The sequence below is a fragment of the Moschus berezovskii genome, chromosome 3 (genome assembly GCF_049115385.1).
Source record: "Moschus berezovskii isolate FMDL1 chromosome 3, NW_MosBer_1.0, whole genome shotgun sequence".
In the NCBI taxonomy this organism is placed as follows: Eukaryota; Metazoa; Chordata; class Mammalia; order Artiodactyla; family Moschidae; genus Moschus; species Moschus berezovskii.
Genome location: NC_142462.1, coordinates 103,418,970 through 103,445,998, shown reverse-complemented (window position 1 = coordinate 103,445,998; position 27,029 = coordinate 103,418,970). Strand labels below are relative to the sequence as shown.

The 27,029-nt window shown below is 38.2% G+C and overlaps 1 protein-coding gene across 5 annotated transcripts in view; it reads right to left on the bottom strand.

Moving 5' to 3' along the window:
- The window catches only part of NRF1 (nuclear respiratory factor 1), a 135,303-nt gene that overhangs the window by 55,932 nt on the left and 52,342 nt on the right, over positions 1 to 27,029 (bottom strand). For all 5 annotated transcript variants that reach the window (XM_055421251.2, XM_055421252.2, XM_088834665.1 and 2 more), the window contains 3 exons: positions 23,354 to 23,468; positions 19,773 to 19,899; positions 3,857 to 3,997 (listed from right to left, as the gene is read on the bottom strand). In XM_055421251.2, coding sequence (XP_055277226.1) covers positions 3,857 to 3,997; positions 19,773 to 19,899; positions 23,354 to 23,468 — 383 coding nt within the window. The remainder of the gene's footprint in view (positions 1 to 3,856; positions 3,998 to 19,772; positions 19,900 to 23,353; positions 23,469 to 27,029) is intronic.

The window sequence follows — 27,029 nt, the reverse complement described above, 5'->3', positions numbered from 1 at the left end:
TTAACTCAATTCTGTATTCCCTGAATGGAAAAATCTAGCCCCCCTAGTAGAAACAAACAGAAATAAAGCCCTGAACTCCTCAAATTATACAGTACATAAGAAATGCTATTTTATAATCAGTTTTTAATTTAATATACCACAGTATTATTCTACTGTGATAGAGAAATAATCATCATTTCTAGTATCTAATATTTCAATGCATATTCACTTCTAGTCTCTTCTGGGCTAAGCTGCTCTTTCCAGGTAAATACCACTATTGTAATTTATTCAGTCACATTATTCTCAGATATTCCTTTTGTAAACAATGCCATGAGCATATATCTTTGCTTACTTGGAAGGCATGACATGCACATTAAAAATTTTGCCAACCAGGGCTCTGGAAAAGTTTTACCAATGTACATTCTATTGCTGTTGCTTTACATTCCCATCACCTTGCCTATCTAGGTTTGGTTTGAAATTAAACTCTGTTTTACAACCCTTAATAGTTTTAGGATCACTAGGTTAAAATTTTTTTTAAAAGGGAGGTATTTGTCTCACATTAAGAAATTATCTGAGGAAAACAAAATAAAATACAACCAAAAAAAAAAAAATGTGGGGGGCCACCCCCAGGATTGGAATACTCAGAAATTTCCATTCAGCTGGGAGCTGGGTTTTTCATCATTCTGCTCACTCCTCCTCACCATTTGTTTTGTTTGTTACGTGTTACTTTTCACTGTTGGTGAGAAGGGTAAGGAGGGAATGTACAACCTCAAAGAAGATGTAGCTTCCAACAAAGCACCTCTGAGACTGACTCATGACTTGGTACCAGCTTCCCTTGGATGCACCACTGCACCAAGCTCTACTGAGTGCATATTTCACAAAAATGAAAAAATAGTTTCAAATGTTTTATCCCCAACATGATAATTAAACTGTTTGCTCTGACTTCTATGATCATCAGCAAACTTTTCTAATTATCAGTAGCCATGATTTAATATAATAAAAATCTCAGATTATTTCAACTGAACACACCAAATGTGACAAAGAAGCAAAACATTCCCATGGCAGGAGAAGAGTTTCTTAAACACGGTATAGTCCTTCTTCTTAATGATTACTCCTTACTTCCGATTAAGTAAGCCTCTTAATCAGAAGCTTAGTCAGCTTTAGATGTACTTTAGATTCTTTACATTAATCAGGTAAAATTCACCTTATGTTTTCTTTAACCAGTCAGAATAGCCCAACGTATTAATAATGATAGCAGGTATGAAGTGACAGGAAAAAATTTGGGTAATGTTTCCTTTTTGAACCATTATCTATAGATGCTTCAAGTGTCCACAGAAAGATCTATGAATCCAACAATCAAAAGATTATAATTTAGCTTTATATTTATAAAATACTGCATTACTTCAGACAAAGTTGCTAGTTTAGACTGGTTCAGACTTAGGGAAAAAAAAAGGTGCCACCCCTTGAACTGCAGCATCAATGTCTGCACTGCATGAATGCCTACTTGGGCGCCTCGCAATCCAGTTACCCATGATAACTGGACTCGTTTCTGTTCTGACCTTCAGGTCATCTACTGAACAGATACTATTACTACAGTAGTCCCTTGGTATCTTCGGGGCATTGGTTGCAGAAGCCCACCACAGATAGCCGAAATTAGAGGATGCTCTAGTCCCTTACGTAAACTGGCACAGGATCTGCACACAACCCACACACATCCTGCTGTACACTTTGAACTGTCTCTATATTACCTGTAATACCTAATGCAACGTACATGCTATGTAAAAAGGTGCCAGTGCTGCAAATTCTGCTTTTTGGAACTTTCTGCAAATTTTTCCCAGTTGAATCCACAGATGCAGAAGTCACAGATACACAGGGTCAACCGTATTTAGAAGACAGGCAGCTATACTGGACCATGGTGAAGAATGGAAAGAAACTAAGCCCTTGCTCTCAGTTCTAGCTGAAGAAATAGACCATACACAAGTATAAATTTAACAAATAAGATAGTTTCAGGTAGTGATAAGTCTTGTGAACACAGTAAAATGGGGCTGTATTAGTCTGTGACTTGGTGGTGAAGAGAAAGCTTCATTAGATGGTATAATCAAGAAAGGCTTGTCTCAGGAGGTGATACCTGAGCTAGACTTGGAATAAGGTAAGGTTAATCACGCAACGGTCTGGGAGAACAATGTTTCAGGTACGGGAAATAGCAAAAGTGAAAGAGTTTGGGGTGTTTGACAGAAAGAAGGAGGACGAGCACGGCCAGAACACAGTGACTAAGGGGGAGAATGAGAAATGAGGCAGAGGCCTGGTTATATAGGGCCTCAGAGGCCTTGGCAGTGTCTGAATTTGATTCTAGGAATAGTGGAAAGCCATTAAAGGGCTGATACAAGAGTGATATTACCTGATTTAAGTTTTTTAAACAATCTCTGGTGGCTTTGTAGAGCATGGACTGCAACTGAAAGGAGATCAACAGACCTGATCAATGGAAAGAGTCCATGCAAGAGAAGCTAAAGGTTTGGGCAAGGGTGGTGAAGGGGACCAAGACGAATGGACAGATTCAGAGTACGTTCAGAGGTGAAATGACATGACTTACTGAAGAACTAAATGTGGTTGGTGGGTACTGAGGGCAAAACAGGGAAACCAAGGATTACTCCTATGCGGGGGCTTGAGCAACCAGATGGACGGTGGAGCTATTAGCTGATGTGAGAGTACTAGGGGAGGAACAGATTTGGAGTGGGAAGTGGAGGCAATCAAAGTTCTGTTTTGGGCCTGTCTGGTACTGGAAATCTACTAGTGATATAAGCTGGGGTAGAGACCGCATACACATGGGATATAAAGCCCACTGGACAGGAAGAGATTACTTGGAGAAAAACTACAGATAGAGCCCTGGGACACGCCAATACTGGTCAAGTAAGAAGAGGAAGAGGAGCTAGCAGAAGAGCTGAGAGGGAGCACGCAGAACGGCAGGAGGATATTCAGGAGAGTGTGGGGTACAGAAACTGAGAGAAGAAAGTTCTGAGAAGGAAGGAGTATGACAAATGCTGCTGAAGTCTGAACAAGATAAAGAAAGAAGGGACTTTCCTGGCAGTCCAGTGATTAAGAGTCTGTGCTTCCACTGCAGGGGATGCAGGTTCAATACCTGGTCAGGGAACTAAGATCCCACAGGCCATGTGCCACAGCCAAAAACAACAACAACAAAGATAAGAAAAGAGAACTCACAACTGGATTTAAAGCTAGAAGTATTAATAAAGGAAAAAGGTAGGAAGATATGTTATAAAAAAAGGCATTTGATCTTGATCAAGCTATCACTTTTAGAGCTAAAAAAACAAAAGAAACAGTCTCGGCAAAACCCCTGAGGTTATGCTGATTTACCAGGATAAGCGTATTTTGACTTTCCCTCTCAAAGGGAGAGCAGGGAAGCAATGACCCAGGAGGGTGTCCTTCCAGAGTTTTCCATTCTTATTCCCTGGAGATGGGAGGCCCCTGTGGCATCAGTGTGGTGGAATTCAGAATTTACATGGAAAGAGGAACAGCTCAGCCCAAAAGAGACTGCAGCTCTCTTGCCCCATTTGATTGTGATTCATCAATGTTCTGACAGTCTCCTGTCCAAATTAATTCCAGCTGAAAGTTTCTTTAACCCAAGGGCCCAACCGAAAGGAAAAATATTGCCAACAGGAGGAGGAGACCATACCCATGCCCTCGGCTGGGGGCATTCTTCTGGCCTACATTTTCTTTCCCAAGGTTGCTACTGTTTCACTATCAGACTCCAGCCTGCATCTTACTCTGATGGTGGATCACTGAAGACAAAACTAAAAAAAGTGATGTGAGGCCCGCCCACACCTGTGCCACCTGTTTCTCCTCCTCACTCCCCGCCCCTCACCTGGGTCATTTTGTCCACAGAGACTGGAATTCCATCGATAGTGAGAGGCGGCAGCTCTGAGTTAACCTCCTGTGGCGCAGGGGCGTGCTCTGCCAGGGCGGACTCCAGGTCTTCCAGGATCATACTCTTGTACTTACGCACCTGCAGGGAATTAAGGGCAGAAGTAAACAAGATGCCCAACAACCAGGGAGGGTTGGTGCCAAGCAACCAGAGAGTGGGTGGGGCTGGACTCCCTCAGCCACTGCAGAGCCCTAAGAACAAACATGTCTACAACTAGCGGATAAAAATACCCGCTGGCCCCAAAGACATCACATCGTACAGAATTAAATGAAAAGATGATGAAATTACAGGTAACAATGGGATAAAGAAGCCAGAGGAAAAAGTTTTCTAGAAATACAGCTCCTCAGTTAAAATCACATTTTCTCAGTAAATGCTGGCCCCATTAACTGCTTCAGATCTAACAGGAATGGTATTCATATTCTGCATTTCCCAGGCCATCTGATAAAACCCAGCTGTGGCAATTAATTACCAAAATCATTTCCAAGATCACTGAGGATTTATGTCTCTAAAACTCTAAGCACCCTCTTTACTTTGCTATGCCACTGTTTTCCTGCAAAGCTAGACTACCAAACAGATCAACTGTACAAGAGGCTGAACTAAAAGGCATCAGAGGAAAAAAACAAGAAGTGTATACTGGGTGTCACAGTGTACCTGGTGTCACAGGATCCACTATCAGTAAGGCCCGGGGCCAGAGACAGCACCACTAGTCAAGTACTCTTCCTTTCTTTCAGGGACTCCCGGGTGACAGAGGTGAACTTTAAACCCATGAGGCCTCTGTAACTCTGACAAGGCCATGTCTGAACCAGATACTGTTGCTCTGACTCCATTCCTTCCACTATCAGTGAAAGTCTCTCAAAAAACAGGACTTAACAGCAGCAAGTTGCACATGTACACACTCTTCTATAGAATGCAGAGAGTACACTGGATTCTACCACCACCAATAATGGGTTCACTTACTTACACGAAATACACCAGGGGGGATGAGGATACTTTAGGGATAATAAAGGAAGCCATGGAGTTATAAAAATGTAACAAGATGGAATAGAAAATTAACTTGCTTTCAGGGCTCAGGCCATCCTCATAGGAAAAAAGGTAAGAGAATATGAGGTTTACCCAGAAATTATAACAATGTTATAGTCCTGGACTGAACTCTCAGTCACCATATACTTCCTTATAAATATCTCATTATAAGGATTAGAAGAGAAAAATCCCCATACTCCACCTCAAACATATGGAAAAGTAAAAATTATTGGCTACGATGTACAACTTTTATAGAAATTTCCAACAGATCAACAATAAAGGTGATGAAAGAAAAACAGTGCAAACTTATAAAATCATTATTACTCTAGAAATTCAGTTTTATCCTGGTTTCTAAAGGGAAATTTCAAAAATTATTGCCAATGTATTTACTGTACATGTATGTATATAGCTGTACATACATGTATTTGTATGTACATAGCTGTGTTGCCATGACATCTTTAAGGATATATATTTTCTGATTTCTAGGTTTCTATATCTTCTGATTTCTAGGTTTCTAATCATAAGTAGAGTTTTTACACTACCAACCCACAGAAAAACTAAGTAAGGTTATAGTCTTTGAACTTTAATGTATCAGGTTAAACCACTGTATCAGTATATATGCCCATAGAAAGAGTAAATGAAAATAGTATAAAAAACTTCCATTGTGCAGAAACATCTGGCATTCAAAGATAAAAAATCATTAGCTTATTACTATTATTACATTAATAGCTATTTTCAAACAATTTCAGCCATTTTATGGGTCAGCAGAATTCCATAAATTCAGATCCAGGCATTTTGCTAAACATATCCATTATATCTTGATTAAAAAAAAAAAATGCTGGGAGAACATCCTTCAGAGTAATTTACAACTTCAGGTTGTGACCACAGTATTTCTAAGTTTGCTGAGTAAAGTTAACTAACTTTCCCAGAGTTATAAAGCTAGCATTTCAATTCTACCTAATTTATCAATCCTGAGATAAACCCCCCACCCCCCACCATTTATCATTCCTCTGAAACCCGGATACCTCTTAAAATTGCTATAGACAAAGTGGTATGGGGCATAGCAGTCACAGCCTGCACATATGCGAACATGGTTGTTATGGAGGCACAACTGCAACCACCAGGCCTTTTCAATCAGCAAACCATTTAGCACCATTTCAGAAAGGAATATAAACCTTGGCTGTTGTCTGATAACTTCCCCAGTGATCTTTCTGGTAAGACCAAAAAGCACCAGCATCAAACTTGTCACAGCTGAGAAAAAGTCTCAGAGACAATAGCAGAGCTCTTTTTACAGAAATGTAGCATCACCCATGCTCCTGATGGTAAGGAAGACAATATAGTACATGCAACCATGCAGACAATGATGAAACAGGAAGTAATTTGGAATTGGACTCTGAATGTGAAAAAGTTTTCAGTTCAGTTCAGTCGCTCAGTCGCGTCCAACTCTTTGCGACCCCATGAATCACAGCAAGCAGGCCTCCCTGTCCATCACCAACTCCCGGAGTTCACTCAAACTCATGTCCATCGAGTCGGTGATGCCATCCAGCCATCTCACTCTCTGTCGTCCCCTTCTACTCCCGCCCCCAATCCCTCCCAGCATCAGGTCTTTTCCAGTGAGTCAACTCTTCGCATGAGGTGGCCAAAGTATTGGAGCTTCAGCTTTAGCATCAGTCCTTCCAATGAACACCGAGGACTGATCGCCTTTAGAATGGACTGGTTGGATCTCCTTGCAGTCCAAGGGGCTCTCAAGAGTCTTCTCCAGCACCATAGTTCAAAAGCATCAATTCTTCGGCGATCAGCTTTCTTCACCGTCCAACTCTCACATCCATACATGACCACGGGAAAAACCATAGCCTTGACTAGACGGACCTTGGTTGGCAAAGTAATGTCTCTGCTTTTTAATATACTATCAAGGTTGGTCATAACTTTCCTTCCAAGGAGTAAGCGTCTTTTAATTTCATGGCTGCAATCAGCATCTGCAGTGATTTTGCAGCCCAAAAAAATAAAGTCTGACACTGTTTCCACTGTTTCCCTATCTATTTCCCATGAAGTGATGGGACCAGATGCCATGATCTTCGTTTTCTGAATGTTGAGCTTCAAGCCAACCTTTTCACTCTCCTCTTTCACTTTCATCAAGAGGCTTTTTAGTTCCTCTTCACTCTCTGCCATAAGGGTGGTGTCATCTGCATATCTGAGGTTATTGATATTTCTCCCGGCAATCTTGATTCCAGCTTGTGCTTCTTCCAGCCCAGCGTTCCTCATGATGTACTCTGCATATAAGTTAAATAAGCAGGGTGACAATATACAACCTTGACGTACTCCTTTTCCTATTTGGAACCAGTCTGTTGTTCCATGTCCAGTTCTGACTGTTGTTTCCTGACCTGCATACAGGTTTCTCAAGAGGCAGGTCAGGTGGTCTGGTATTCCCATCTCTTTCAGAATTTTCCACAGTTTACTGTGATCCACACAGTCAAAGGCTTAAATTTTAGGAATAGCTAAAAAACAATTTCAGAAATAGGAAATTTATTTCACTTACATTTTCCTTTTTACGTATTTACAAAAGCAGTATGATCAAAAGCTGTCTCTAAGTAAGCCTGAAAAAGCTCTTTCAATAAGTATAAAGTAAAAATTCTAAGTGATAATAAGCACTGTGTTCAAGTTTATCAGCTCAGTGTTTTTTCTTTCTTTGTGGCACATAAATAATGGTGGTGCATCCTATAACTCATGGTATCACAGATATGATGAAATACAGGTTTGTTTTAGAAACCTTCCACTTTCTATTCCAAAATCCACAGCTAAAGCCTTTGTCGTTTCATACCAATATGTCATTGCCAACTAACTGGTTTCACAATTCAAGTTAAAAACTGCTTAAAAACAAATTCAGTTGGTCTGCCTACCAAGCTCTCCTCCTCCAATTCATTCTCTATACTGCTGCCATTTAAAATTTCTTCCATGTCCTGGCTATAATAAACAGTGCTGCAATGAACATTGGAGTATATGTGTCTCTTTCAATTCTGGTTTCCTCGGTGTGTATGCCCAGGAGTGCGATTGCTGGGTTGTATGGCAGTTCTATTTCCAGTTTTTTAAGGAATCTCCACACTGTTCTCCACAGTGGCTGTACTAGTTTGCATTCCCACCAACAGTATGAGAGAGTTCCCTTTTCTCCACACCCTCTCCAGCATTTATTGCATGTAGACTTTTGGACAGCAGCCATTCTGACTGGAGTGAAATGGTACCTCATTGTGGTTTTAATTTGCATTTCTCTGATTATGAGTGACGTTGAGCATGTTTTTATGTGTTTGTTAGCCATCTGTATGTCTTCTTTGGAGAAATGTCTGTTTAGTTCTTTGGCCCATTTTTTGATTGGGTCGTTTATTTTCCTGGAATTGAGCTGCAGGAGTTGCTTGTATATTTTTGAGATTAGTCCTTTATCAGTTGCTTCATTTGCTATTATTTTCTCCCATTCTGAAGGCTGTCTTTTCACTTTGCTTATAATTTCCTTTGCTGTGCAGAAGCTTTTAATTTTAATTAGGTCCCATTTATTTTTGCTTTTATTTCCAATATTCTGGGAGGTGGGTCATGGAGGATCCTGTTGTGATTTATGTCAGAGAGTGTTTTGCCTATGTTCTCCTCTAGGAGTTTTATAGTTTCTGGTCTTACATTTAGATCTTTAATCCATTTTGAGTTAATTTTTGTGTATGGTATTAGGGAGTGTTCTAGTTTCATTCTTTTACAAGTGGTTGACCAGTTTTCCCAGCACCACTTGTTAAAGAGATTGTCTTTTCTCCACTGAATATTTTTGTCTCCCTTGTCAAAGATAAGGTGTCCATAGGTGCATGGATTTATCTCTGGGCTTTCTATTTTGTTCCATTGATCTATACTTCTGTCTTTATGCCAGTACCATACTGTCTTGATGACTGTGGCTTTGTAGTAGAGCCTGAAGTCCGGCAGGTTGATTCCCCCAGTTCCATTCTTCTTTCTCAAGATTGCTTTGGCTATGCGAGGTTTTTTGTATTTCCATACAAATTGTGAAATTATTTGTTCTAGCTCTGTGAAAAACACTGTTGGTAGCTTGATAGGGATTGCATTGAACTTATAAATTACTTTGGGTAATATATTCATTACTGTTTATTCAGCACTGTTTATTATAGCCAGGACATGGAAGCAATCTAGATGTCCATCAGCAGACGAATGGATAAGAAAGCTGTGGTACATTTACACAATGGAGTACTACTCAGCAATTAAAAAGAATACATTTGAATTAGTTCTAATGAGGTGGATGAAACTGGAGCCTATTATACAGAGTGAAGTAAGCCAGAAAGAAAAACACCAATACAGTATACTAACACATATATATGGAATATAGCAAGAGGATAACGATAAGCCTGTATATGAGACAACAGCAGACTAGGATGTGTGGAGCAGTCTTTCCGACTCTGTGGGAGAGGGCGAGGGTGGGATAATTTGGGAGAATGGATTGAAACATGTATATTATCATACGTGAAACGAATCTGACATGGTTGGGGGCTCCCCACCTCAACACTCTGTGGATTTAAGAGGCCGTTCCTTCCAGAAGTGTATAAATTAGCCTGGGATAGAACCTGCACGCTGAATTTACTAATTAAGAAATGAGAAACCAGAACTATAAAGGTGGCATAGAAATACAAGAAACTATTCTTAAGTAATCTTTTAAAACTTTGAACAGAGTTACAGATTTTGCCATTTGTTATAAACTGGTATATGTAATTTAACCAGAACCATGAGAAAGTTGGTATTGTGTGAATTCTGAGGCACCTTCGACATGTTGTAGGAGTGATGTGGACTTTCTTGAGTTTTACACATTCATAAGTGACTGGTCTGTGTCTCGTGCCTTTGTCGGTTTTCTGTGAGCTGTAGTTTCTGGGACGTGAGCAGCTCGCATTCCTGTAACTCTTGTAACCCAGTCATTCGTGTGCCTCCTTCATGTGGATTCAGTGCGGCTGTGGTGCTGTTATCCCTCTGACAGAACTCTAACTCAGTGTAAAGCCCCAAAGGTCTGTTACTTATTTTTATTTTATATTGTATTATATTTTATTTACAGTGCTGTGTTTGTTTCAGGTGTATAGCAAAGTGATAGTCATATATATATATATATATATGTATACATGAATTAACAAAAGTAGTTCCCGTCTTTTGATGGGGTGCTCATGGTTTATAACATAAATGGCATTACTTTGAGAGAGGGATAACTTAGGTATGGTATTGGTTTTTTTTTTTCTTTTTGCAGCTTGAGGCAGTTGTAAAATAACTTAATGTAGCTTTTTACAACTGTATAGTCTATAGTGCTTTTTCATTTGGTGAAATTTTAACTGTTAATGTTTTTGACATTGTGCTTTGTACCATTTATTAAATAAAAATTAAAAAAAAAGAAGAAATAAACATATAATGATAGAGGTATTAACTAATGTTACAATGGCAATAGTATTGCAGTACATAAATGTATACAATAAGCTGTACACCTTAAAAAAATTAACAATGGCAACATTTTTAAATGTTTCTGCCAGAACAAATTTGCATAAAATATGTAGAAGATTTTTCTCTTAAGTATTTTGCTACTCATAAAAAAAAACTATTCCTAGAAAAAATAAAATAAAATTTCTGAAAGATTGATATAATCAAATATCATTTATTGAATGCTTGCTATGTGTCAAGCGCTGCATATATTATTCAGTTAATTCTCACATAGTTTTATAAAGAAACTACCATTATATCCATTTTGCAGATAAGAAAACTCCAGCTTAAATAACATTCCCAAATCATATAGTAATATAGCAGAAAGTCAAATTAATTTTTAAGCAGCTCCAAAGCCTATATGTTCAGCCACTTCTGATTGCTTATCTTTTTTCTCAAAAATAGTCCTACAGTGCCCCACTTCTTACAGGACTGCATTTCAACCATTCTGATCATTCCGTGCTTTCCCAATACTTTCTGCCAAGACCACCAACTATAGCCATGCATGCTCAGCTCTGTAGATTATGTGAATAAGCACCCTCTTGAGTTCCCCGTGTATAAGCCAGAGTCCTACTAGGCAACTTTCCTCACCATCCTTCCTCTTTAGTCAGCCAGCCTCCTCACTAACTTTTGCATACAGCAAGTTCTTTTCTATTTCTGTGGAGAAGGAAATGGCAATCCACACCAGTATTCTTGCCTGGAGTTTGTTTCTAATTCAAATACTATCCATTATTCAAGATCAACTCAATTCCCACTTTCTCTGAGAAAATTTCCCAAGTGTTCTTGCCCTAATTCTTTTACTCTTTTAAATGACAACAAACTCAAATAATCATGTGTCACTTACGTTGGTCTATGTTGCACACAACTAGTGTTATGACATCACTGAGCACAGGAACCAGACCTTTTGTTTATTTTTTTCAACATACATTATGAAACATTTCCACGTATTCAGACATGTACAGATAATACATTAACAAACATTCTCATAATTACCAGTGACGAAGTGTTTAGGGTATTTATAGGAGACTTAAGAGTTCTGGGTACAGAATGATCTTGTTGAGGATTTAGGAATTGGTTGCTACAACCATAAGGTCAGTGGGCCTTTAGTGAGGCTGCAAAAATAATCCCAGACAAGATATCAAAATCCTTCTGTATACCTGCTTGTCTGGATAAAAGAAGAATCTTCAGGAAGGTCTCAAAAAAGATTTTTAAAATTATTTTTTACCTATGAGTTCCTCTGTGATTAACAACACACTGTCATCTGATGAATACAACAAAGAGATGCCCAAGCACAGGGCTGCCTTCAGATCAGGAATCCTGAAGCACACCTGGCACAGAGCCAGGCCACAGGCTGTGGCCCATGGAATCTGCTGGCTTCATCCTCTCCGCTCTCCAGTCCCAGTGTCATCCTCTTTCCTCTCCTGCCTTAGTCCAGATCTCTTTTTCCCCAACCTCTTGGGGAATCTTGTTTTGTTCAAAACCTCTTGTTTTGAACCTTGAAATCTCAAAAGACCTGGAGGGAATTCTTACCTCATACTTTATATCTAACAGTCTTAGCCATTTGTTGCATAACTTAATAAACAAGCAATAGGGCTTTAAAATTTATTACTTTTTTATATTATTATTATTGCCTGTGTCATGTGGCATATGGGATCTTAGTTCCCCAACCAAGGATCTAACCCATGCCTTCTGCATTGGGAGCTCAGATTCTTAACCACTGGACCATCAGGGAAGTCCCTTACTTTATTACTTTTAAAATGCTTCCACATTTCAAGTAACCTGAAGCCATCTTTTAAAAACTTATCTAAGTAAGTGAATGACTTAGAACAAGAAATCATGACCAACTCCAGAGTGCACTTATCTACTGGGAAGGTGGAATTAAACGAAGGCAGAAGGATGATTTCAAGGAAGCTGTGACAACCCCGAGCCACGTCTTGCTTCCATGACTGTAATTCCTAGGCCTACTGCTACAAAGCTCATTGAAGTATGTGATACAGCAGTAAGTCACAAAGAGAGGGTTCTTACGACTCAACAACTTTAAAATCTACCATTTACCAATTCCCGTTAAATACAAAGTATGACATAAGAATTTCATCCAAGTCTTTTGAGATTTCAAGGTTCAGTTCCTTTCATGCCAGTTCTTCATAAAGACTACATATAGGAGAAAGATAATAAACTTTAATTTCTATTTCTCCCCAGTGAGGTTGCTATTATCTTTATTTCACACATGAGGACACTGAGCCACATGAAGGAAAAATCAGTGTGGGAAATCACTCATAAAATCAAAGCTTAAACACAGTTTTCACCAAAGCAAAGTTTTTAGCTATATACGTTAATACCAACCTATGTGCATGATTCAATTAACCTGTCTAAAACTTAACATTCCAATTGTGGGCAAGGATGTAATATGGGCAGAACACAGTATGGAGAAATAAATGAAAACCTGGAAAACGTAAGAAAAGCTTCAACACCGTCTATTAGAGGGCCCAGTAAATTTTTCAATTCTCCTTTGACAAATTTGTAAAAAACTGATAATCTTGAGTCTGAAATCCATATTCCAAAGATGAACAGCCCTATGGAATTTTAATCTTCCAGAGTTCCCAGCAGCCTCCAGAAAAAAGACCAACAAGAAAGGTTAATGATGGCTTCAGGCAAGAGGACAAAATGCAAATACCAGAGTTTTAATATTATTTAGTGAAATAATACATTAAAAGTGCTTATAACTTATAACCTACAACACAGCATTCAGTAACTATTAGACATTATTATAACAGACAAATAATTTATTTTACTGTTACTAATATGAGATTATGCAGAGTACACTGTATAACTGATTGCAGTAAATATGAGCTCTGATTCTTTAATACCACCCTGTATACCAGTATATATATGATTAAGGACTATTCTATACTTTGAAGGTTTAACAGTGAATTATTTCACTTGAAATAATCAGGAGTGTAGTATCCCTTTGGGAGATATGGTTTAATTACTTTTTCAATTTTGTATGTGTTTATTTTCTTACTGGTTTGGATATATTTTGGTTATTTTTTATATTAAATTATCCACTTGGTTGAGGTTTTTAATTTAAAGAAGAGAATTAATGCATAGCATTTCCTTACAATGTTCAATCTATTTTTTATCTGCAACTATAACTCATCTCACTTCTAAGACTGCGTATTTGTTTTTTTCATCCTTTTTCTCAATTAGTATGCTTGCTTATCTGTTTCATTAGATTTTTCACAGTTCAGTTGCTCAGTCGTGTCCGACTCTCCACGACCCTATGAACTGCAGCACGCCAGGCCTCCCTGTCCATCACCAACTCCCGGAGTTCACTCAAACCCATGTTCATTGAGTCGGTGATGCCATCCAGCCATCTCATCCTCGGTCGTCCCCTTCTCCTTCTGCCCTCAATCTTTCCGAGCATCAGGGTCTTTTCAAATGAGTCAGCTCTTCACATCAGAAGGCCAAAGTATTGGAGTTTCAGCTTTAGCATCAGTCCTTCCAATGAACACCCAGGACTGATCTCCTTTAGGATGGACTGGTTGGATCTCCTTGCAGTCCAAGGGACTCTCAAGAGTCTTCTCCAGCACCACAGTTCAAAAGCATCAATTCTTTGGCGCTCAGCTTTCTTCACAGTCCAACCCTCACATCCATACATGACCACTGGAAAAACCATAGCCTTGACTAGATGGACCTTTGTTGGCAAAGTAATGTCTCTGCTTTTTAATATACTACCAAGGTTGGTCATAACTTTCCTTCCAAGGAGTAAGCGTCTTTTAATTTCATGGCTGCAATCACCATCTGCAGTGATTTTGGAGCCCCCAAAGATAAATTCAGCCACTGTTTCCCCATCTATTTGCCATGAAGTGGTAAGACATGATGCTATGATCTTAGTTTTCTGAATGTTGAGCTTTAAGCCAACTTTTTCACTCTCCTTTTTCACCTTCATCAAGAGGCTCTTTAGTTCTTCACTTTCTGCCATAAGGGTGGTGTCATCTGCATATCTGTCAGTTCAGTTCAGTTGCGCAGTCGTGCCTGACTCTTTGTGACCCCATGAATCACAGTACGCCAGGCCTCCCTGTCCATCACCAGGTTATTGATATTTCTCCTGGCAATCTTGATTCCAGCTTGTGCTTCTTCCAACCCAGCATTTCTCATGATGTACTCTGCATATAAGTTAAATGAGCAGGGTGACAATATACAGACTTGACGTACTCCTTTTCCTATTAAGATCCAGTCTGTTGTTCCATGTCAGTTCTAACTGTTGCTTCCTGACCTGCATACAGGTTTCTCAAGAGGCAGATAAGGTGGTCTAGTATTCCCATCTCTTTCAGAATTTTCCACAGTTTATGGTGATCCACACAGTCAAAGGCTTTGGCATAGTCAATAAAGCAGAAGTAGATGTTTTTCTGAAACTCTCTTGCTTTTACCATGATCCAGCAGATGTTGGCAATTTGATCTCTGGTGCCTCTGCCTTTTCTAAAACCAGCTTGAACATCTGGAAGTTCACAGTTCACATATTGCTGAAGCCTGGCTTGGAGAATTTTGAGCATGACTTTACTAGCATGTGAGATGAGTGCAATTGTGCGGTAGTTTGAGCCTTCTTTGGCATTGCCTTTCTTTGGGATTGGAATGAAGACTGACCTTTTCCAGTCCTGTGGCCACTGCTGAGTTTTCCAAATTTGCTGGCATATTGAGTGCAGCACTTTCACAGCATCATCTTTCAAGATTTGAAATAGCTCAGCTGCAATTCCATCACCTCCATTAGCTTTGTTTGTAGTGATGCTTCCTAAGGCCCACCTGACTTCACATTCCAAGATGTCTGGCTCTAGGTGAGCAGTCACACCATCGTGATTATCTGGTTCGTGAAGATCTTTTTTGTACAGTTCTTCTGTGTATTCTTGCCATCTCTTCTTAGTATCTTCTGCTTCTGTTAGGTTCCTACCATTTCTGTCCTTTACTGAGTCCATCTTTGCATGAAATGTTCCCTTGGTATCTCTAATTTTCTTGAAGAGATCTCTAGTCTTTCCCATTCTATTGTTTTCCTCTATTTCTTTGCACTGATCACTGAGGAAGGCTTTCTTATCTCTCCTTGCTATTCTTTGGAACTCTGAATTCAGATGGGTATATCTTTCCTTTTCTCTTTTGCTTTTCGCTTCTCTTCTTTTCACAGCTATTTGTAAGGCCTCCTCAGACAGCCATTTTGCTTTTTTGCATTTCTTTTTCTTGGGGATGGTCTTGATTACTGTCTCCTGTACAGTGTCACAAACCTCCGTCCATAGTTCATCAGGCACTCTATCAGACCTAGACCCTTAAATCTATTTCTCACTTCCACTGTATAATCATAAAGGATTTGATTTAGGTCATACCTGAATGGTCTAGTGGTTTTCTCCACTGTCTTCAATTTCAGTCTGAATTTGGCAATAAGGAGTTCATGATCTGAGCCACAGTCAGCTCCTGGTCTCGTTTTTGCTAACTGTATAGAGTTTCTCCATCTTTGGCTGCAAAGAATATAATCAATCTGATTTCGGTGTTGACCATCTGGTGATGTCCACGTGTACAGTCTTCTCTTGTGTTGTTGGGAGAGGGTGTTTGCTATGACCAGTGCATTCTCTTGCCAGACTCTATTAGCCTTTGCCCTGTTTCATTCTGTACTCTAAGGCCAAATTTGCCTGCTACTCCAGGTGTTTCTCTTTTGCATTTTTAAGGCTATTTAAAATTTGTTTTTAAAAAGTTTGCAGATTAAGTTGTTCTCTTAAGTGTTTTTGTATACATATAAGTAGATTCGCTTTCTGTACAGCAGAAACTAACACAACATTGTTACTACAGTAAAAGGTATTTTTAAATTTCCATGTGGCTGAAAATTTCTGTCAATCTTTCTTATATTAACTTCTAAATTTTCTATTCTTTAATCAAAAATATCACCTGTGTAATTTTCTACCTTTTACAATTTATTAAGATTTTCTTTGGGACCTAATAATAATACACAGTCAATTCTTATAATCTATTCATGTAATGTTTCAAATATGGTATATTCTCCCTTAGTATGGTAACAATGTTAATATATCTACCTTTTATATTAACCTCATTAATTCTATTCTTCAGATATCGATATTCTTATTTATATTTTTCTTCCTTGAGTGACAAAAATATTAAAGACTCCTACTACCACTGTGGTTTCTATTTTTTTTCTCCCATTACTAATGTTTGATCTATATTCTTTGCTTTAATGTTGAGACATAAAAGGTTCATTATAAATTTATACTGCTTATCAATACTAAAGGACCTATGGTCCTCAGTTAAGATTCATTTGTCTTACAGATGTATAGAATAGTCTTTTGGACTCTGTGGGAGAGGGTGAGGGTGGGATGATTTGGGAGAATGGCATTGAAACATGTATATTATCATATGTGAAATGAATCACCAGTCCAGGTTCGATGCATGATACAGGATGCTCGGGGCTGGTGTACTGGGATGAACCAAAGAGATTGGATGGGGAGGGAGGTGGGAGGGGGGTTCAAGATGGGGAACACATGTACACCTGGGGCAGATTCATGTCAATGTATGGCAAAACCAATACAATAATGTAAAGTAATTAGCCTCCAATTAAAATAAATTATAAAAAAAGAGAAAAAAATAGATTCGTCTTGTGAATTTAGCTTTGTCTGATATTAGTGCTGTGATCCATGATTTATTTTTGGAGGGATTTGTCTGACATTTGCTTTGCTCATTGTTTTGCTTTAAAAATTTTAACAGCTTTACTGAAATATAATTCATATGCCATACATAGTAGCTTCCTATGGTTGCCACAAAGTATTACAAACTTGGTGGCTTCTATCAACAGAAATTCATTCTGTTAGTTTCATAGGCCCATGTTGTTGGCAGGGCTGGTTGTTCTGGAAGGAAGCTCTAGGGGAGGAACCATTTTCTCTTCCTGCCTAGCTGCTGTTGCAGCACATATTGCTTTGCTTCTGACCCGTTCCTTGCACCTCACCTCTTGCTTCCACTGACACATCTCCACCTTCTATATCAATCCCCTTTTGGCTCCTAAAGACACTGTGATTAGATTTAGGGCCTACCTGGATAATCAAGGGTGATGTCCCCATCTCAAAGATCTTTAACTTAACCACACCTGCAAAATCCTTTGAGTCATATAAAGATTTGGATCTCTGTATCTTTTGAGGCCATTCATTATTCAGCCTACCATACGATTCACCCATTTGAAGTGTACAATTTACTCTTAAATATTTGCAGGGTCACGTAAGCATCGTCATAGTCTATCCCCCATGAAAGAAACTCCAAACCCATTAGTGTCACTTTCCATTCCTCCATCCCCCCCTTTCAAATCTGGCAACCACTAACCTACTTTCTGTCTCTATAGATTTGACTACTCAAGATACTGTCCGTAAGTGAAATCATACAATATGTGGCCTTTTATGAATGGATTCTTCCATTTAACACAATGCTTTCAAGGTTCGTCCATGTTGTAACATTTATCAGTACTTCATTCCTTTTCATTGCTAAGTAATACTACACTGGATGGATAACACAACTTCTTTTATCCATTCATCAGCAGATGAACATTTGGGTTATTTCCACTTTGTGGCTATTATGAATAATGCTTCTACGAACATAACGCATTGGTTTTTATATGTAAGTTTTGTTGCAATGAACATTCTGTGTATATAAGCTCTATTCTTAGTTCTCTTGGGTAAATGTAGGAGTAGAATTGTTGGGTCATATAGTAACTGTTCTTCTGATATTTTAAGAAATTACCAAATTGTTTTCCAAATCAGCTGCATCATTTTACATCTCTAACTGCAATGTACGGGGGTTCCAATTTCTCCACATCTCAATCAACATTTATTATTGTCCATCTTTTAAATTATATTCATTGTAGTGGGCATGAAGTATCTCTTTGTAGTTCTGATTTTCATTTTCCTAATGATTAACAGTTATTTATCAAGTGTTCATGGGCTTGCTGGTCATTTCTATATTTTCTTTGGAAAAACATTTATTCAGATTCTTTGCCATTTTAAATTCTGTTAATCGTCTTTTTTCTATTTTGGCCAAGATGTGCAGCTTGCCGGGTCTTCGTTCCCTGACCAGAGACTGAACCTATGCCTGCTGCAGAAGAAGCACAAAGTCCTCTCCACTGAACACCAGGGCATTCCTGGATTAACTGTCTTGTCACTGCTGAGTTATACGGGTTCCTTACATATTCTGGATACAAATTTGTATCAGATATATTTTGCCAGTACTTTTTTCTTTCCCATTCTGTAGACTGTCTTTTCACTTTCTTGATGGTATCATTTGCAGGTACTTTGAACACTTGTGAGTCACTGTAAGTGTGTCACATAAATCGAATAGAACTGGGTTTTGATTTGGATTGTTTCTGCTCCAATCTAAAATAAAATCTTTAACAATAATATAAATATAATATTTATACTATGGTTTATAACAGAATTAACTGGCCTCACTTTCATTTAGTCAGATATCATTTTGAACTAGAAAGCCATCTACCACACTCCTCTCAGGAAAGGTCTTAATATGCATTCTATTCTAGGGACTCAGGAATCTGAGGAAAAACTCAAAACAAACTCAAAAGTGTTAAGAAAGAATCACAACATCTGTGTATGGGGAAAAAAAATACAATAAACAAAATCTCAACTGATTACTAATTCTGAACTCTTGAAATATCTATGTTCAATATGGGAGAAAATCTAATAAATTCATTTTAAGCTCAGAAATTTTATCCTAGTAAAAATAAAATGCAATTTAATTTTGGACAGATCATTATTCTATTAATGATTCAAAGTTACTTTATTCAAAGAAAGAACAGTTCACATAGTAAAAGTGTCCAAGAATGAAATACTATTTTTATAAAGTTAGCTATAGATAAGGATATAATCAAAATAGACAACTATATTTCAACACTGAAGGATTAAATAAATTATTTGAAGAAATAAAAAGGATTTAAAATACGCAATTCAGATATCAGTGATCAGTAAAATGCTCCCAGGTTTGCCTCAGGAAGTTCACATCTTGAGAAAATGCCATTTTGTTTCAGCAATTTTCTTACAAAATCTTGCATCTTTCTTAAGGAATACAACATCATTTTTTTCCACTACATCTGATGAGGTAAAATTGCTTGTTATGAAAAGGAGAAACAGAAATGATCCATTTTACTTTGATCTGCATAAAGGAGTTTGAAAACCAGTCTCAATCCCCACCCTTGGATGAAGGGAAGATAAAATAACTATTGTGCTAGACAAAGGATCAAAAGAATGCGAACAACAACTCACAGAAAGCAAAGGGTATCTGAGAACATACACAGTTTTCTTACCACATTCTCCAAAGGAGCTGCACCGAACACTTTAAAGACAGGGTTGGGTTTGGAGGGAGAGATACAAAGGACAATAGCTTGCTGTCCCACGCGAGTAGTATACTCATCTAGCGTGGCTCGAAGTTTCCTGAATTAGAGAACGAAAAGACAAATTACCTGACACAGACACAAGATTTCCTTTGACTTGAGACAATTTATTCTAATTAGCTATGTCTTCTTTTACTGAATTGTGAAAAGGGTATGTGTGAGGTTTAATATCTGTTCAGCAGAAATATGTACATCTGTTTGTCCTAAAGACCCATGACTAGCTCACTGATGTAAGAGTCTAGCCCAGGTTTACCTCAGGGCACAGCCGTGATACAACATTGAATACAAAGAGTATCATACTTCCTGATCTCAGCACCAAAAGTGTGCTGCTTACAATAATAAAGATTAAAGCTGAGATGTCCTCCTATAGACTTTACTATATCACCTCCATGCTTACTGAAGGGGCCTAAAATGAACTGCTTCTCATTTCTTTGACTGATATAATCATTGTTTGTCTTGCTCCAATGCTCAGTCACGTCCGACTCTTTGCGACCCTATGGACTATAGCCTGCCAGGCTCCTCAGTCCATGGGATTCTCTCAGCAAGAAAACTGGAGTGGGGTGCCATTTCCTCCTTCAGGCAATCTCCCTGAGCCAGGGATTGAACCTGCATCTCTTGTGTCTCCTGCATTAGCAGGGCGATTCTTTACCACTGAGCCACCTGGGAAGCCTATTCATATCTTAGTGATATACTGCTTCAAAAATGTTGTCATGTTATTATTTTCAGATTTTCATTGTGATATAAACAATAATTCTTAGTCCTGAAGTATTTTACAAATGAGGATGGAGTAAAAGAGCTTTTTCAAATACATCAGCACTGGATTAAACAGAAACACTGTCCTTTCCTTCTGGAAATTATGGGAGATTATTTTAAAATTCTACATCCCATAATTCTTCTGGGAACACAGTCTACCCTGTCAAGGGACTGGTGAGTCATGCCAATTCAAATGAAGCAAAGCCAACAAATCACAAGAAAGCTTTCCATCTTTCTCCAAAAGCATTGTGTCTATGCTCCTTTTAGAAAAGATGGCTCTATAAATAATATATTCAATTCCTCCTGCCTGTACTATCATTAAAGGTAGTAAGATTTATCATTAAAGGAAAGGAAATTTTTTTGCCCATCTAGTGGTATATAACCTCTGTGCTGAAAACTATCATTAAGTATTTTCTGGATTTTCCCTTCAGTTTCTAAGAATCTTAAGTTCTTAATAGAGACTATATTTTCTAACTTTCGCCCACATATCATTTATCATTAATCCAAAAGGTACTCCATTTGGATTCAACATTCCAATGAACATCTTAATTTGGATATATAAAATACTACAAGAAACTTCTGAAACATTTTACAGACTAAATTTTTATTATACATGAATGCATGTTGAGCAGCCTGTCAAAATATGAAGTCCTCCATGTATCACAGATGTGTAGTAATCTTTCTTTGCAACCTACAAACACTTCAGAAGAAATAAAAACAAGTGGAAGAAGTGGAAGTGAAGCCGCTCAGTCGTGTCCGACTCTTTGTGACCACATGGACTGTAGCCTACCAGGTCTCTCCATCCGTGGGATTTTCTAGGCAAGAGTACTGGAGTGGATTGCCATTTCCTTCTCCAGGGCATCTTCCCAACCCAGGGATCGAATCTAGGTCTCCCGGTTTGCAGGCAGACGCTTTACCATCTGAGCCACCAGGGAAGCCAAGTAAAGGATCACATACCAAACAAGAAATCCAGTGGCATTCCTTGAAGGAATGATAAGAAAATACATTCACTGTCTCCAATTCCTCTCTTCCCATTCTCTCTTGAAGACCCTTCAATCCTTTCATCCTTACTGCTCCTCTGAAAATACTTTATCAAGTTCAATCATGATCTCCATGTTGTTAAATCTAATGGTCAATTGCATTTTAGTCAACCTGTCAGCACCATCTGATAGTGCTGATCACAAGTCCCCCTTCTTGAAACAATTTTTGCACTTGGTTTCCAGGACACCATTCTCCTGGTTTCCTCCTGACTCCCTGGTCGCTTCTTAGACTCTTTGATAATTCCTTTCCTTTCGTTAACCCCTAAGGGGTAAAGTGGTTCAGTCCACACTCATTCCCTGGACAGCTTCAAATGCTACCTATGTGCTTATATCTTCAGCCTTGCTTTCATTCTTGTACCCTCAGAGTCTATTCTCGACACAATAGCCTGAGTGATACTTTTAAAACATAAGTCAGATTATATCATTGTTTTAATAAAAAGTCTTCACTGACTTCTTATGTCACTTAGAGTAAGAGTCAAAGCCCTTAGACTGGACCAGAAGATGCCATGGAGTGGCTTTCCACTACTATTATGACCACACCTCTTCTCATTCTTTCTCTAGCTGCTCCTCAAACATAGCTAAGACATGCCTTCCCACTTCAGAACCTTTGGTTTTACCAGCCGTCAGCCCCAAAAGTTCTTCCTGTAGATATTAACATGGTTTCCCTTACAATTACTTCAGGTCTCTGTTCAAAGGTTGCCTTAACAAAGATCATTTCTACAGAAAAAGAGAAACTACCATATCCTTCCCAATCCTCTAACCTATTTTCCTTATTTTGCTTTTTTTTTTTTACTTTTCATCATCAGATGTATCATATATTTCTTATTCCCTCCACTAGAATATAAGCTCTTTCATTAATCTTGTTAGCTGTTAGGTTCCCAAGGCCCAGAACAATACCTGGCACATCGCAGGCATATATTAATAAATTTTCTCTGAATGAAATAATATGATTCTATACATCTATACAGGGAAGTTAGGCCTTCCCTGGTGGTTCAGTTGTAAAGAATCTTCCAATGCAGGAGATGTGGGTTTGATTTCTGGGTCAGGAAGATACCCTAGAGAAGGAAATGGCAACCTACTCCAGTATTCCTGCCTAAGGAAATCCCATGGACAGAGAAGCCTGGTGGGCTGCAGTTCACAGAGTCGTAAAAGAGGCTAATATGACCCAGCAACTAAACCAAAACATACATCTGTTAGTCATAGTTATAGTCTCATTTATTTTTGTTTAGAGTACTTTAATTCTGTCATCAAATAATTTAATTTGGTATCCCTTAATGAAGGGCTTCCCTGGTAGCTCAGCTGGTGAAGAATCTGCCTGCAATGCAGGAAACCGGGTTTGATTCCTGGGTCAGGAAGATCCTCTGGAGAAGGGGTAGGCTATTCTTCCCAGTATTCTTGGGCTTCCCCAGCGGCTGAGACAGTAAAGAATCCGCCTGCAATGTGAGAGACCTGGGTTTGATCCCGGGTTGGGAAGATCCCCTGGAGGAAGGCATGGCAACCCAGTCCAGGGTTCTTGCCTGGAGAATCCCCATGGACAGAGGAGCCTGGTGGGCTACAGTCCATGGGGTCGCAGAGTTGGACATGACTGAGTGACTAAGCACAGTACAGCTCCTCCCCTGATGAACCTAATAAGGTATAGTCTATCATCCATACCATAAAGTATTTGAGGAACAGCAACAATATGGATAAGGAAGCCCTCACCTAAGCAAACGTGTTTGCTGTCTCTTCCGGATAGATGGATTAGATTCAAACACATGAGGACGTTTCCGTTTCTTTCCTGTTGCCACAGCAGCAGCAGCAGCCATTCCCACAGGACCTAAAACAATAACATATGTGCTGAGACCAGGCAGAATCTGTTAACTGCACCAAGCAGAAAACAATTAGACGTACAAAAAAGTAGCATTTATTTCCTAGTATGTTATCAATAAGTATAGAATATTACTGATACCATCAATATACTTCACTCCTGTTCAATATGGATCATATTTCAATTTACCATTAAAACTTACAATGAAGTTTTTAAAAAAGTTGATGACTTACACCTCCCTACCACATACTAGCTTGAATTTTATATAATGTTTTTTGTTTTATCAGCATACCTGTACTGTTAAGGCAATATTCTCAAAGGTGCTAGATGAAATAGCACCACTGAGAGGAAGAGCTTGCCAAGACAAACTAAGTTACAGATTTCAGATTTCATTTCCATTCCTGTGCCCGCTTTCCGTTACAAGGCACAGACAAGTTAGAAAGTCAGAGATAATCACTCATATTTGGAACCCCAACCCTACCACCACATATAAAAGGAACATCTAGAAGAATACCATCTGAAGTGGAAAATTTTTTTTCTTGTATATCTGAGAATTATGCCCTAAATGGAACTGTTAATCACAAGGTCATGTGATGAAAGCATCCCAGAAGGAAAGTAATAAAAACTGTCCCACTCTAAGGGGAAAATGCTAATAAAATTTGGTCTGGTTTACCCTGAAACTAATGACTAAAACAAAGGGTAGGCCTTAAGGAATAATTAGTCTCTGATTCACCCAATCTCAACATATCAATGGCATTCCTTTTATTTTTTAAAACAGACAATCCATCTTTATCTTTATTTGTGAACCCCCTAGAAGGTTTAAATGAAAATTAGGTTTAAGTGCTCACATTTATCCTGACATGTATGTTCTATAAGTGGCTCAATTACAATAGGCCTCCCTGAAAATCTAGATGAGCTTCTCTACATGTTATTTAGTAGTATACTCAGTCTGACTTAAATAAAACCTCTCTAAAGAGCCCCAAAATAAGCAAGAAATAAGCTAATGCCTTTTACCTTCCTTTCCATTATAAACAGCTGGTAGAAGAAAAAATATTACTGATGCATTTTTTTCTAACATTTAATTTTTTAAATTGTGGTCAAGACACAACATATGAGATCCACCACCTCAACAAGATTTAAGTGTACAATATAGACACAGTGTTGTAGAGCAGATCTCTAGAACTATTCATCTTGACTGGAGATGACTGAAACTTTATATTATTTAATGGCAACTCCCCATTTCCACACCCCAGCCCCTGGCAAACACCATTCTACTGTATGCTGAGTAGAATAAGAGTTTGAATATGATACTTCATATAAGTAAATCATGCAGTACCTGTCCTTTTGACCTGGTATATGTTACTTAACATAATGCCCTCAAGGTTCATCCATGTTGTCATATATGGTAGGATTTCCTCCTTTTTTTAAAAAAAAAAAAGCTAAATAATATTCCATACATACATACCACATTTTCTTTATCTATTCATCTGGAGAAGGGAATGGCAACCCACTCCAGTGTTCTTGCTTGAAGAATTCCATGGACACGGGAGCCTGGTGGGCTACAGTCCATGGGGTCACAAAGAGTCAGACACGACTGAGTGATTAACACATATTCATCTGTCAATGGAAATTTAGATTGTTTCCATATCTTGACTAGTGTGAATAATGCTTCAGTGAACACAGCAGTGCCAATACCTCCACGAGACCCTGATGTCAATTCTCTTGAATAAACATCCATAGAAAGAACTGGATCATATGGTACTTGTATCTTTAATTTTGGGGGAGGACTTTCATACTGTTTTCCATAGGGGCTGTATCATTTTACATTCCTACCAACAACATACAAGGGTTCCCATTTCTCCACATCCATGCCAATATTTATTTTTTTACTTTCTGGTAACAGTCATCTTAACAGGTATGAGGCAGTATCTCATCATGGTTTTGATTTGCATTTCCCTGATGATTAGTGATGCTGAGCATCTTTTCATACACTTATTGACCATTTGTGTGCCTTCTTTAGAAAGATGTCTACTCAAATCCTTTGTCCATTTTTTAATCAGGTGGCCATTATGTTACTGAGTTGTGTGAGTCCAACATTTTTATTATTATTATATGAGAAGTTTCAAATACATTTTTTAAAAACTTTAAAATATATAGCAAAGTTGAAAGAATTTTATAGTGAACATTCGCCTACCTACCACCTAGATTCTCCTATTAATATTTTACTGTATGTATCTATCCACCTTCCTACGCATTCATCAACCCATACTGGGTTTTTAAAAATGCATTTCAAAGTAAACTACAGTATGATCCCACTATATATTTCAGTAGAAGTATCATTAGCTACAGTTCAATATTTGTAAGTTTTTTCTTTTGAGATAAAATTTACATATAACAAAATGTACAAATGAGGAAGGAGGTTGGAGGGGGTACAGGAAGGGGAACTCATGTACACCCGGGGCGGATTCATGTCAATGTATGGCAAAACCAACCAATATAATATTGTAAAATTTTAAAAAATTTTTTTAAATAAATAGAGAAAAAAAATTTTTTTAAAAAGCATACAACTATGAAACCCAAACACCTACTCACAGAGCTAGAACAAATAATTAAAAAAAAAAAAAATTAAACCCAAACACCTACTAAGGTATATAATATCATCACTATAAATAGTTCTCTCCTGTACCCTCCCATCAGTTCTTCCCTGTATTTCCCACCATAAGGACACAATTCTTGCTTGTTTCACCCTACTTTAGTTTTGCCTATTCTAGCACTTCAAAATAAATGGAATCATACAGTATATTCTCTTTTGTTCAAGGCTGCTTTCACTTAGAATAGTGTTTCTTTCTATGATTTATCCATGTTACTATATATAAAACAGTAGATTATTCCTTTTTATTGTTGAGCAATACTCCAAAGTATGAACAGACCACAATTTATTCTGAGAGACACTTTGGCAAGTTCCAGTTTTAGGCATTATGAATAAAGCTGCTTAATTAAATTAATTAATGCAATTTAAATAAAAATCCCATTTTTTGGTATGGAACTTGAAAAACTGAACTTTATTTATTTATTTTAAATTTTATTTCAGTTCAGTTCAGTCGTTCAGTTGTATCTGACTCTTTGTGATCCCATGGACTGCAGCACGCCAGGCCCGCCTGTCCATCACCAACTCCCGGAGTGTGCTCAAACTCATGTCCATATTTATACAAAAAAACATGGTATTATTTATTCTAAACTTTATTTATTTTAAAATACCTTTTTATATGCAAAGCTAATTTTGAAATGTTTAACTTAATAAATCCTATCAAGAACAACCTACTCCCTTTTCCGAGGAGACGAGCCCTATTTATTTATTTATTTATCGGGCTGCACCAGGTCTCAGTTGCAGCACATTCGATCTCTGTTGTGGCGGCATGCAGACTCTTAGTGGTAGCGTGTGGGGTCTAGTTCTCTGAACAGAGACCAAATCTGGGTCCCCAGGATTGGGAGGGCAGAGCTTCAGCCTCTGGTCCAATAGGGAAGACCCGATTATAAATTTTAAATGGAAATGCAAAGGACTAAAGACAG